The following is a 14766-nucleotide window of genomic DNA, read 5'->3' as shown; positions in this document are numbered from 1 at the left end:
TCATATCCACTGTCTCAAATGAAAACGTATATTCGAAGTGTTACGTGCTTTATCTTCTGGATTGTATTATACTCATATACGAGTAATTGAAACATATGCAACAATGAATCTGAAGTTCATGAATCTAGAAATATCTACAATTTGGCATGACCGATTGGGTCATCCAGGATCTATAATGATGAGGAGAATTATTGAGAATTCAAATAGACACCCATTGAAGAACCTGAAGATTCTTCAATCTAATGAATTATCATGTGATGCTTGCTCTCAAGGAAAATTGATAATTAGACCATCACCAGCTAAAGTTGGGGACTGAATCACTTGCATTTTTAGAATGAATTCATGGTGATATATATGGACCCATCAATCCACCAAGTGGACCATTTAGATATTTTATGGTATTAATAGATGCATCCAGTAGATGGTCACACGTGTGCTTATTATCAAGTCAAAATCTTGCATTTGCAAGATTACTTGATCAAATAATTAAGTTAAGAGCACAATTTCCTGATTATACAATTAAGATCATTCGTCTTGATAATGCTAGTGAATTTACATCCCAAGCTTTTGATAATTATTGTATATCGATTGGGATAAGTGTTGAATATCATGTAGCTCATGTTCATAAACAAAATGGTTTAGCAGAATCATTTATAAAATGTTTGCAATTAATTACAAACCATTACTTATGAGAGTTAAGCTTCCTTCATCTGTATGGGGACATGCTATTTTGCATGTAGCGTCACTTGTATGCATTAGGTCAATAGCTTATCGTAAGTACTCGCCATTACAATTAGCTTATGGTCATGAGCCAAATATTTCCTATATGAGAATTTTTGGATGTGCAGTATATGTTTCAATTGCTCCACCACAACGCACTAAGATGGGTCCTCAAAGGAGGATAGGAATATATGTTGGATATGATTCTCCATCAGTTATTAAATATCTTGAGCCCCTGACGAATGATATTTACGGCATGATTTGTTGATTGTCATTTTAATGAGACAAATATTCCAACATTAGGGGGAGGAATTAAGAAGTTGGAAAAAGAAATTACATAGAATGCATCGTTATTATCTCATTTAAATCCCCATACAGATCAATGTGAACTTGAAGTTCATAAAATAATTCATTTGCAAAATATAGAAAATCAATTACCAGATGCATTTATATATGCAAATAAAGTAAATAAGTCACATATACCAGCTACAAATATTCGATCAAAAATTAATATCCCAATACAACAAGTTGTCACTAATGAGTCTGGAACACACCAGAAGCGTGATAGACCAGTGGATTCCAAAGATAAAAATCTTCGAAAACAAAAAAATAATTAATAGTGGAAAAGACTTGGTTGAGGATGTAAATACCCATAAAAAAATCCTCGACATGATTAGTGAGGAAGGTGAAATACCTAAAGATAATAATGAAATTTCAATAAACTATGTCATGATAGAAAAAAAATGGAATCGAACTAATGTAATTAATGACAAGATTTTTGCGTATAATGTACTCTTGATATTATATTTGAAAATGAGGATCCTGAACTAAAATTTGTTGAAGAATGCTGACGTAGAAAATATTGGGTTCAATGGAAAGAATCATGTAGAATTAAACTCACTTTCATAACGTCAGGTTTTTAGACCAATAGCCCAAACACCAGAAGGTGTTAAACCTGTGGGATACAAATGGGTATTTGTGAGGAAAAGAAATGAAAATAATGAGGTCACGAGATATAAAGTAAGACTAGTTGCACAAGGTTTTTCACAAAGACCTAGTATTGATTTTGAGGAGACATATTCTCCGTTGGTGGATGCAATTACATTAAGATATTTAATTAACCTGACTGTATATAAAAGTCTGAATATGCATCTTATGGATGTAGTCATGGCATATTTATATGAATCTCTTGATAATTATATTTATATGAAAATATCAGAAGGATTTAAGGTACCTAAAATATATAAATCAAATTCCCGGGAATGGTATTCAATAAAGTTACATAAATCACTATATGGATTGAAACAATCAGAACAGATGTGGTACAATCACCTAAGTAAATATTTATTGAAAAAAGATTTGCTATTATAACTATATATGTTGATCACTTGAATATAATTGGAACTCCTGAAGAGTTTTCAAAGGCAATAGAATATCTTAAGAAAAAACTTGAAATGAAAGATCTCAAAAAAACAAAAATTTTCCTTGGTTTGCTAATTAAGCATTTAGCAGATGGAATATCTATTCATCAATCAACTTATACAGGAAAAATTTTGAAAAGATTTTATATGGACAAAGCACATCCATTAAATATTTTAGTGGAAGTTCGTTCATTGGATATAAAGAAATATATATTTCGACTTCAAGAAGATAATGAAGAACTTTTTGGTCCTGAAGTACCATATCTTAATACAATTGATACACTAATGTATCTTGCTAATAATACATGACCAGATATTGCATTTTCAGTAGATTATTAGCTAGATATAGTTCTTCTCCTACAAAAAGACATTGGAACGGAATTAAGCATATACTCCGTTATCTCCGAGGAACAATTGATATGTGTTTGTTTTATTCAAATAAATCAAATTTTGATCTAGTTAGTTATACAGATTTTGGATATTTATCTTATCCACACAAAGCTAGATCTCAAACAGGTTAACTGTTCACATGTGGAGGAACTGCTATATTATGGCGATCGATGAAATAGACTATAATGGTCACTTCCTCAAATCATGCTGAAATTCTTGCAATTCACGAGGCTAGTCAAGAATGTTTATGGCTAAGGTCAATGACTCAATACATTCGTGAAACATGTGGTTTGTCTTCTAATAAAAATCTTCCAACAATATTATACGAAGACAACACAGCTTGCATAGCCCAATTCAAAAGAGGATATATTAAAGGAGATAGAACAAAACATATTTCATCGAAGCTTTTCTTCACTCATGATCTTGAAGAAAATGGAGACATCACTGTACAATAAACTTGTTTGAAGGATAACCTGACAGACTTATTTACAAAGGCATTATCAACCGCAACTTTTAAAAAATTGGTGCATAACATTGGAATGCGGCGACTTAAAGATCTTACGTGATGTTTTCATGAGTGAGAGTAAATATATTGTATTCTTTTAGGAGTATGTATTATATGAAATATATACTCTTTTTCCTTCACTATGGTTTTTTTCCATTGGGTTTTCTTAGTAAGATGTCAACGAGACATATTTCATATATATATGTGGGCATCTAAGGGGGAGTTTTATGAATATTATGATAAAAAAATAGATGTTCATTGCTAAGTGTCCCAAAGGTCATGTGTAGCCATTCATGTTGTCCATGTACCTTGTAGTAATTCATGCTTGGTGTCCATGTAAGTCCACACCCTACTTGCCAAATTGCCTATAAATAGTGGTCTTTGGTGGATCTTAAAATGATATACACATTGAAGAACTTAATTCAACATTCAAATAATTAAAATAATTATGAAGTGAAATTTCAAATTTAATTTTAAATATAGTGAGATAAAGAAATAGTAAAACTTAATTAATTATAATTCTCTTAATTTTATAAAACTAATTAATACACATTAACATTAAAGATAAGAATGAGTTTTTAGTCAAAAATCAAAGTTAAAAAGTGTATATTTTGAAATCTAGCTAGGGACCAAATTGAAACAAAACTCAAACTTTAAGGGTATAATTTTGTAACATTTTGAAATCTAAAGAGTAAACTGAAATCGAACTCAAAATTTAAAGACTAAAAGTGTAACATTAGGGTACTTAGGAACATAAGAAAGCTAAATGCAAAACCAACGGACCAAACAAATTTTTTTTTCTACAAAGATCAATTAAATTAAATAAATTCTAATGCAAATGTCAATTATATAGTTAATTTTCTACCAAAAATTTTCGGTGGTTAATTTTCACATAAAGTATTTGAATTTAAATAAAAAAATCACTTAAATCTACTAGTAGAACTAAATCATTACCTATGAACTTAAATCTAAATGTTCGACCATGCATATATTTCAAACATATCCATCATCTATTGGTCATTAAATATTAAAGTTTGAAATTAGAATTTTATAAATAATAATAATAATAAAAAATTAAAAAAGACAAATGGGACAGGATACAGGGAATAGATTTTTGGAAACTACATTGTATGTCAAATATATTTTAAGAAACCAAAACCATGACTTCAACTTTTTTGTAATTGCAGGTATGAAAACATAGCAATCACATAGCTATTAAATAGAAATCAAATAGCTATCAAATTTTCAAGCGGAAGTTTTTTTTTGACATGTTTGCAAAAAAAAAGAAAAAGAAAAACCTAGGGACAAGTGCCTAGTTTTCAATTTTTTTTATTAAAGTTGCAATTGTCCCTAGATTTTTTCCCCATATAATTTAAGAAAAATTTTACAGATAGAAAAAATGTCAAACTATTTACAGAAATAGAAAAAAAAAACACTGATAGACTTCTATGAGCGCCTATTAGTAATAGACTTCTATCAGTTTTTATTACTGATAGACACTGATAGATTTCTATCAGTCTCTATCAAAGAAGATTATAATTTTGGTATTTTGTGTAGATAGTTTTCCTTATTTTTTTTAATTTTTTATATTCCCTCTTTAATTTACTAAAAATTATGTTGGGGTGCTAAATTAGAGGGGGGAAAAGTGTAACTTTGCACTTTGTATAAAAATATCCTTGAACTTTCAAAATGTTGAAAAATATCCTTGAACTTTCAAAAAGAGAGTTAAAAAAATTAACCTTACTGTAAATCTCTATTGTCATCTACTGTTTACTTTTAAATTCAACATCAACCAAAATCTCACTTATTTTCACTTGTTACCATCGACTTGCATTGTTATTGTTGTTATTTCATAAATTAAGGCACTCTAGACTCTTGGAATACAATACTCGGAATGCTCCTAAGTTTATTACTGCAGTATATACTTGTACTAGATCACTTAAAATATTAGAATATCATTCATACACAATTGGTCGATCAATTATCCACCATTTAGTTTTTTAAGAAAACAAATCAAGGGGAAGATAAATTTTTGGTTCCAATGTTTTTGCGGCTAATTTCCATTCGGTCACTAGGTTTTAAAATTTTACACTTTCATCCTAGATTTTTTTATACTAAATACTCACTTCAATCCTTGGTGTTAAAGTCTATTAATTAATAGTGAGACTTAACTAATTATAATTCTCTTGATTTTATAAAAAACTAATTAATAGAAATAAAAAATAAAGATGGAGAGTGAGTATTTAGTGAAAAATCGAAGTTAAAACTTGAAACCCAGCTAGGGACCAAATTGACAAAATTCAAACTTTAAGGATATAAATTTGTAATATTTCAAAATCTAAGGAGTAGATTGAAATTGTACTCAAAACTTAATAACTAAAAGTGTAATATTACGAGGCCTTGGAACCAAATGAAAGCTAAACCTAAAACTAAGGGATCAAAAAGGTATATGTTTTTCAAAAATCAGCTAAATTAAATAAATTCTATTGAAAATGTTAGTTATATAGTTAATTTTCTACCAAAAAAATTCATTATTTAAATAGTTAATTTCACATAAAGGATTTTAATTTAAATAAAAATTACTTATACCTACCGGTGGAACTAAATAATTACCTATCAAATTACTTATATGTATAGAACTAAATGTTCAACCATGCATATATTTCAAACATGCCCATTTTCTATTGGTCATTAAATAATAAATTTTGAAATTAAAATTTTATATATATTGTGAATTTGAGGAGCACAACAATGCACAACGATAACATAGATATGGAGAAAATATAATATAATACTAATATAAATAAAATAAATATAATATATAAATATACAAAATAAATAAAATAACAAAGGGTGGATTTCTCTACTTTTTCCAATCTTTTTGTATTGATCACCAATATGTGTCTTTCAAAACACATCAAATGCCACTATTTATACGTAATTTGGCAAGTAGAAAGTGGATTACATGAACACTAATAGTATGTAATCTTGAGACACATGGACAACACATGGGATAATGGATGAGGTGAATTATATTGCACCAATAGTGTGTACTCTTAAGATAAATGCACAACACACATGGGTAATGGATAAGTGACACATGCTAATGGATACTAACAGTGGACATCTACATTACACCTAATTTAACATATTTATAAAAATATATAATTATAATAATAATAAATTTAAAAAGACAAACGGAACGGGATGCAGGGAATAGATTTTTCCCCCATTTAATTCACTGAGAATTTTTTTAGGTTAAATTATTAAAAAAAAATTTCTTTAAACTTTGTACTTTGTATAAAAATATTCTTGAACTTTCAAAAGGTTGAAAAAAAAATACCTTTGAACTTTAAAAAAGATAGTTAAAAAAAAAAAAAACAACTTTACTGTTAGTTTTAGATGGAGACCGTTAGTGTTTTTTTTTTTTCAAAAATGCTCTTAAACTTTTCAAAATATCAAAAATACCCTTCAACTTCCCAAAATATCAAAAATGCCCTTAAAACTTAAAAAAAAATAAACAACGGTCAAATAATTAATAATAATACACCTTAACATGTACCTTAACTTAAGTGGTAATTTTATTTAATTAATTGTTTTTTTATTGATAAACAACTGTCAAATAATTAATAATGATATATAAAAAAAATATAGGCTCCAACACGTATTAAGGTAACATTGGAAATAGGAAGCTTGTAAAGGATTTAGTTCAACTTAATTTTTAAATGCAGAAAGTTTGAATTATCTAATAATGGTAGAGATATATTTGTTTATTCTTTATTCTTTTTTCTTTTTTTCCTTTCTTTCTTTGAAGTTTTTGTATTACATTTTCATTGCATATGCAACTTTTTTTCCCTTTAATCTAAAAGAATTTTCCAAGTGAAATCTTTATATCCTTAAGTATATGTTTCTCTAGTGTGCATTTGTTATCTATATATTGAATTTCATGATACTAGGAAAAAAAAAGATGGATTTTCTCTTTGGATGATAAATGATGTTATTCTATAGAAAATTAGTATACATTGGGTTTTAATTTCTATAATTACTTTATTCAAATAGCTGGAAAACCTATTAATTTTTTTTTTTTTAATATGTATCATAGCGTAAACATGTTGAGGGCCTGCCCATTGCATTAGTCCTAAATTTAATTTATGAGGTCAACCGCTTAAAATTCAACTCTCATATTCTAAATTATGTTTATGTTCTTATCTTTAAGCCTAAATAGTAATTAAACTAATGACACCTTCTGTCCATGTCAAAGACTTTAAGTATAAGCAATGTTACAATAATGATATAAAAATCATAATCTGCAACACATTTCTTTACTTTTTTATATCAGTTTCATGGTGGAAATTTTCAAACACAAGCTTTCTAAACCCTATAAAAAGCAAGCAAGCAAAGGATAAAATCTATCAAAACAAAAATGGCTACAAGTTTGCAAATTAGCTGCCTTGTTCCAGTTCTATCTCTCCTTCTCTTGGCTCATGTCTCAACCTCCTATGGAGGCAGCATTGCCATCTACTGGGGCCAAAGTGGTGCAGAAGGAACTCTAAGAGAAGCATGCGCCACAGGAAGATACAAGTATGTTATGCTTGCTTTTCTCAACAAGTTCGGCAACGGCCGCACACCGTCGATCAACCTCTCCGGACATTGCAACCCTGCGAATGGCGGCTGCAAGGTAGCCAGCCGAAACATAAAGTTTTGTCAAAGCAAAGGGATCAAAATTCTTCTCTCCATTGGAGGTGGCATTGGAAGCTATTCCCTAGCTTCACCTGCTGATGCCAAAAGATTCGCAACGTATCTCTACAACAACTACCTTGGTGGCCGATCATCAGCTCGCCCGCTGGGTGATGCGGTGTTGGATGGAATAGACTTCGACATCGAACTCGGTTCCACTGCAAACTGGCAATACCTTGCAAGGTACCTGAAGGGCTTCAGCAAGCCAAACAAACGAGTTTACTTATCAGCTGCTCCTCAATGTCCATTCCCAGATAAATTTCTTGGCAAAGCCCTCGACACAGGCCTTTTTGACTACGTTTGGGTTCAGTTCTACAACAATGGCCCATGCCAGTACGAAGCTGGCAACATCAACAAGCTCATATCGTCATGGAACCGTTGGACATCGTCGGTGAGGGGATCGGGGAAGATCTTCCTTGGCTTGCCAGCAGCAAGAGGAGCTGCAGGAAGTGGATACATTCCACCTCGTGTGTTGACTTCGCAAATTCTTCCAAAAATAAAGAGGTCGCCAAGGTATGGAGGAGTAATGTTGTGGTCACGATATTGGGACAAACAGACTGGATATAGTACTGCAATTATCAAAAGTGTCTAATATATGTGTATATATATATATATACATGAAACGTGAAGCTACTTATGAGTTTGGATATAATATAGAGTCTACTAAATAAATTATGTATGTGGTTGTCTGGATTATATGTTCGTCTCTTTCCATGAAAGATGCTTGTATTTCCAAGTGTCCCTATATATGTAATGTGCCCTTATTGTAATAATCCTCCAATGGAGTTGGTAATAAAATAAATGTTGTTTGTTTTCTTTTTTTGGCACAATTGGAACAAAAATAAATTGGAAGCGTTGAAGATCAGAGTTGGATGTTAATTTATTAAATAAAATCACATCATTCGAAGATCAAACTGAAAACCATGCTATAGATGACGGGCAAACATCATGCTAATTCAGTCCATTTCAAATACTACCATCAAAAGAAAATAAGAATCAGGAGAAAAAGAAAAAGATAATGAAACTTTTAAAGCGGTTGGCTGAAATTTTATATATCATTCATAGTAAGCAAAAATGAGAGTTAGAGTACGATAATATATAAACTTTTCCATGTGACCTCGCTTCATTATTTGCCACAATATTAGCATTTAGGAATTATGTGACGTCAACTAAATAAATAAATAATAAATTAATAAATCATTCAAGTTAAATATTGAATAATAGGAGTTGATACAAAGTTAGTACTATTATGAATATTATAATAGAAAATAGATGTACATTGCTTAGTGTCCCGAAGGCCATGTTTCATCATTCAAATTATCCATGTGCCATGTAATTATTCATGCTTGGTATCCATGTAAATCCACATCCTACTTATCACTTTGCCTACAAATAGTGGCATTTAGTGGATCTTAAGAACACACCTACATTGGTAAGAATTTCACTCCCACCAATTTCCATATTATCCAATTTCATGATTTTTATTATTTTATGTTTTAGTTATTTTATTTTATAATTTTAGTTTTTATTTATTTATTATTATTATTATATTATATTTTTTCATATCCGTATTCCCGTTGCGCCCCTCAATTTTCATAACACGTTATCAGCACGAGCTCTTGTCGTTTTCCTCGCTAAAGGTAGGTCCTAAAGGTATATCAGTTTTTCCCTCTTCATTATAATTAATATTTTGTATATTCAATATCTATTAAATTTCTAACATAAGTACAATATTTTATGATAGTGCCGTCAAGACAAATCTCACAAAATTAGAATTTTCTGTCCTTGATATTAACGGCAATAATTATTTGTCATGGGTACTTGATGCCGAAATCTACCTGCATGCTATGAATCTTGGGGAGACTATTAAAGAAAAAAATATGACACAGTCGGGACAAAGCAAAAGCTATGATTTTCCTTCGTCATCATATCTACGAGGGGTTGAAAATGGAGTATCTTACAATAAAAGACCCTTGTAAAAAAATTTAAAAGAGAGGTATGATCATAAAAAAAAAAAAAAAAAAAAAAACAGTTATTCTTCCTAAAGCTCGTTATGAGTGGATGCACAAGAGGCTACAAGATTTCAAATCAGTAAGTGATTATAACTGCAGATTATTTAAAATCAATTCAAAATTGTTGTTATGCAGAGAGAAAATTATTGATGTCGATATGTTAGGGAAGACATTTTCTACATTTTCATGTCTCGAATATGCTCCTGCAGCAACAATATCGAGAGACATGTTTTAAACAGTATTCTGAATTAATTTCATGTCTTCTTGTGGCCGAATAAAATAACAAGTTATTGATGAAAAATCATGAATCTTGACCAGCCGGAACAACACCATTCCCTAAAGTAAATGCTGTGAATTTTAATAATAATCGTGGTAGCAGTCGAGATCGTTGTGGCAGAGAAAGAAATAATTATTATTTTTGTGGTGATCGTTTTAATCATTTAAATTTCAAAAGAACCACACAAAATAATGATTACAAAGGAAAAGCTCCATAAGATAAAATTCAAAGAGTGTTGAAAATAAATGCTTCTGATGCGGAATGACTGGGCATTGGTCGCGTACCTGTCGTACATCAAAACACTTAGTTGACCTCTATCAAGCCTCCCTGAAGGAAAAAGAGAAAAATGTGGAAAAAAAAATTTGCATACCAGGATAATAACATATTTGACCCATCCCATATGACAAATTTGGATGTGGCGGACTTCTTTGAATCTTCTGAAGAGAATATTGGCATAGTTGGTGGCATATCAAGTATTTTTTTTTTTTTTTTTACTTTGAGAATATCTAGACTTAATGTTGTTGTTTTCTTTTATCTATATTCATGTTTTTTTAGTAATTTTTGTATAATTTAAGTGTTGTTTTTCTTATTGTAATTATTTTCTTTTAATGAAGAAATATTGATCATTTTCGTATGTTGGGTGTTTCAAAAATGAGCAAAGAAGATCTATGTCTGGCAGACAGTGCAACTACACATACAATACTTACAAATAAAAAATACTTTTCCAAATTGACAATGCTGAAAGCAAAAGTAAATACAATATCGGGTTCTGCAAACTTGATCGAAGGTTTTGGAAAAGCAAATATTATTTTTCCTAGAGGAACAAAATTTACAATTGACAATGCATTGTTCTCTAGTCAATCAAAGAGAAATCTTCTAAGTTTTAAAGATATACGTTGCAATGGTTATCATATTGAAACTGATAGTAAGAATAATATGAAATATATATATCATATCCACTGTCTCAAATGAAAAAAGTATCTTCGAAGTGTTACGTGCTTTATCTTCTGGATTGTATTATACTCATATACGAGTAATTGAAACATATGCAACAATGAACCTGAAGTTCATGAATCTAGACATATCTACAATTTGGCATGACCGATTGGGTCATCCAGGATCTATAATGATGAGGAGAATTATTGAGAATTCAAATGGACACCCGTTGAAGAACCTGAAGATTCTTCAATCTAATGAATTATCATGTGATGCTTGCTCTCAAGGAAAATTGATAATTAGACCATTACCAGCTAAAGTTGGGGACTGAATCACTTGCATTTTTAGAACGAATTCATGGTTATATATGTGAACCCATCAACCCACCAAGTGAACCATTTAGATATTTTATGGTATTAATAGATACATCTAGCAAATGGTCACATGTGTGCTTATTATCAAGTCAAAATCTTGCATTTGCGAGATTACTTGCTCAAATAATTAAGTTAAGAGCACAATTTCCTGATTATATAATTAAGATCATTCGTCTTGATAATGTTGGTGAATTTACATCCCAAGCTTTTGATAATTATTATATGTCAATTAGAATAAGTGTTGAACATCATGTAGCTCATGTTCATACACAAAATGGTTTAGCATAATCATTTATAAAACATTTGCAATTAATTGCAACACCATTACTTATGAAATCATCGACATGACTAGTGAGGAAGGTGAAATAATTAATAGTGGAAAAGACTTGGTTGAGGATGTAAATTCCCATAAAGAAATCATCGACATGACTAGTGAGGAAGGTAAAATACCTAAAGATAATAATGAGATTTCAATAAACTATGTCATGACAAGAAAAACAAATGGAATCAAACTAATGTAATTAATGACAAGATTTTTGCGTATAATATTGCTCTTGATATTATATTTGAAAATGGGGATCCTGAACCAAAATTTGTTGAAGAATGCTGACATAGAAAATATTGGGTTCAATGGAAAGAATCAATCGAGGTAGAATTCAACTTACTTTCATAACGTCAGGTATTTAAACCAGTAGTCCAAACACCAGAAGGTGTTAAACCTGTGGGATACAAATGGGTATTTGTGAGGAAAAGAAATGAAAATAATGAGGTCACGAGATATAAAGTAAGACTAGTTGCATTTGTGAGGAAAAGAAATGAAAATAATGAGGTCACGAGATATAAAGTAAGACTAGTTGCACAAGGTTTTTCACAAAGACCTAGTATTGATTTTGAGAAAACATATTCTTCTGTGGTGGATGCAATTACATTAAGATATTTAATTGACCTGACTGTGTATAAAAGTCTGAATATGCATCTTATGGATGTAGTCATGACATATTTATATGAATCTCTTGATAATTATATTTATATGAAAATATCAGAAGGATTTAAGATATCTGAAACATAAAAATCAAATTCCCAGGAATGGTATTCAATAAAGTTACATAAATCACTATATGGATTGAAACAATCAGGACGGATGTGGTACAATCGCCTAAGTAGATATTTATTGAAAAAAGGATATCAAAATAATTCAATATGTCCATGTGTTTTTATAAAGAAATCACAATCAGGATTTGCTATTATAACTATATATGTTGATCACTTGAATATAATTAGAACTCCTGAAGAGCTTTCAAAGGCAATAGAATATCTTAAGAAAAAACTTGAAATGAAAGATCTCAGAAAAACAGAATTTTTCCTTGGTTTGCTAATTGAGCATTTAGCAGATGAAATATCTATTCATCAATCAACTTATACAGAAAAAATTTTGAAAAGATTTTATATGGACAAAGCACATCCATTAAATATTTTAGTGGAAGTTCGTTCATTGGATATAAAGAAATATATATTTCGACTTCAAGAAGATAATGAAGAACTTCTTGGTCCTGAAGTACCATATCTTAGTACAATTGATGCACTAATGTATCTTGCTAATAATACATGACCAGATATTGCATTTTCAGTAGATTATTAGCTAGATATAGTTCTTCTCCTACAAAAAGACATTGGAACGAAATTAAGCATATACTCCGTTATCTCCGAGGAACAATTGATATGTGTTTGTTTTATTCAAATAAATCAAATTTTGATCTAGTTAGTTATGCAGATTTTGGATATTTATCTTATCCACACAAAACTAGATCTCAAACAAGTTATCTGTTCACATGTGGAGGAACTGCTATATTATGGCGATCGATGAAATAGACTATAATGGTCACTTCCTCAAATCATGCTGAAATTCTTGCAATTCACGAGGCTAGTCAAGAATGTTTATAGCTAAGGTCAATGACTCAATACATTCGTGAAACATGTGGCTTGTCTTCTAAAAATCTTCCAGCAATATTAAACGAAGACAACACAGCTTGCATAGCCCAAATCAAAGGAGGATATATTAAAGAAGATAGAACAAAACATATTTCATCGAAGCTTTTCTTCACTCATGATCTTGAAGAAAATGGAGACATCACTGTACAATAAACTTGTTCGAAGGATAACCTGACAGACTTATTTACAAAGGCATTATCAACCGCAACTTTTAAAAAATTGGTGCACAACATTAGAATGCGGCGACTTAGAGATCTTACGTGATGTTTTCATGAGTGAGAGTAAATATATTGTATTCTTTTAGGAGTATGTATTATATGAAATATGTACCCTTTTTCCTTCACTAGGGTTTTTTTCCATTGGGTTTTTCCTAGTAAGATGTTAACGAGGCATATTTCATATATATATGTGGGCATCTAATGGGGAGTTTTATGAATATTATAATAAAAAAATAGATGTTCATTGCTTAGTGTCCCAAAGGTCATATGTAGTCATTCATGTTGTCCATGTACCTTGTAGTAATTCATGCTTGGTGTCCATGTAAGTCCACACCTTACTTGCCAAATTGCCTATAAATAATAGTCTTTGGTGGATCTTAAAATGATATACACATTGAAGAACTTAATTCAACATTCAAATAATTAAAATGATTATGAAGTGAAATTTCAAATTTAATTTTAAATATAGTGAGATAAAGAAATAGTAAAACTTATTTACAATGGCATTACCAACTGAAACATTGGTGCACAATATTAGAATGCAGCGACTCAGAGATCTTAACTAATATTTTCATGAATGGAGTAAATATATTATATTTTTTAGGAGTATGTATTATATGAAATATGTACTCTTTTTCTTGGGATTTTTTCCATTAGGTTTTTCCTAGTAAGGTTTTAACAAGACATATATATATATATATATATAAACATCTGAAAGGGAGTATTATGAATATTATAAAAGAAAATAGATGCACATTGCTTGGTGTCCCAAAAACCGTGTATCACCATTCATGTTATTCATGTGCCATATAATTATTCATACTTAATGTCCATGCAAATCCACATCTTGTCACTTTGTCTATAAATACTGACATTTGATGGATCTTAAGAACACGCCTCCATTTATGAGAATTCCTCTTCCACCCATTTCCATATCATCCAATTTTATGATCTTGATTATTTTATGCTTTAGTTATATTATTTCATAATTTTAGTTCTTATTTATTTATCATTATTATATAAAAATATTATTATATTATATTTTTCATATCCGTTGCACTCTTCAAGTACTTGATTTTTTTTTTTTTCTCATATCATTGATGTTTAAAATCATAATTGACGCCTTAACCATTGAGCCATGCTCAAGTAGCTGAAGTGAGATATTCTACAAATGTTCAACGGAAAGC

General features: G+C 30.2%; 1 protein-coding gene across 1 annotated transcript; it reads left to right on the top strand.

Annotated features, from left to right (window-relative positions):
• Positions 1-7432: 7432 nt before the first annotated feature.
• Positions 7433-8589, top strand: LOC120067517 (hevamine-A). Its single transcript, XM_039019068.2, has one exon. It carries the CDS (start codon positions 7460-7462, stop codon positions 8363-8365), a length of 906 nt encoding a protein of 301 aa, XP_038874996.1. The 5' UTR covers positions 7433-7459; the 3' UTR covers positions 8366-8589.
• The last annotated feature ends 6177 nt before the right edge of the window (positions 8590-14766 follow it).

Source organism: Benincasa hispida, chromosome 1, assembly GCF_027475165.1.
Source record: "Benincasa hispida cultivar pf3 chromosome 1, pf3_genome.v1.1, whole genome shotgun sequence".
NCBI lineage: Eukaryota > Viridiplantae > Streptophyta > Magnoliopsida > Cucurbitales > Cucurbitaceae > Benincasa > Benincasa hispida.
Note: the sequence above shows the minus strand (reverse complement) of the source record. Positions and strands in the feature narration are given on the sequence as shown.

What these genes read in the sequence shown, in the direction of transcription:
- LOC120067517 (XM_039019068.2), top strand. Translation starts at nt 7,460, where the DNA reads ATGGCTACAAGTTTGCAAATTAGCTGCCTTGTTCCAGTTCTATCTCTC.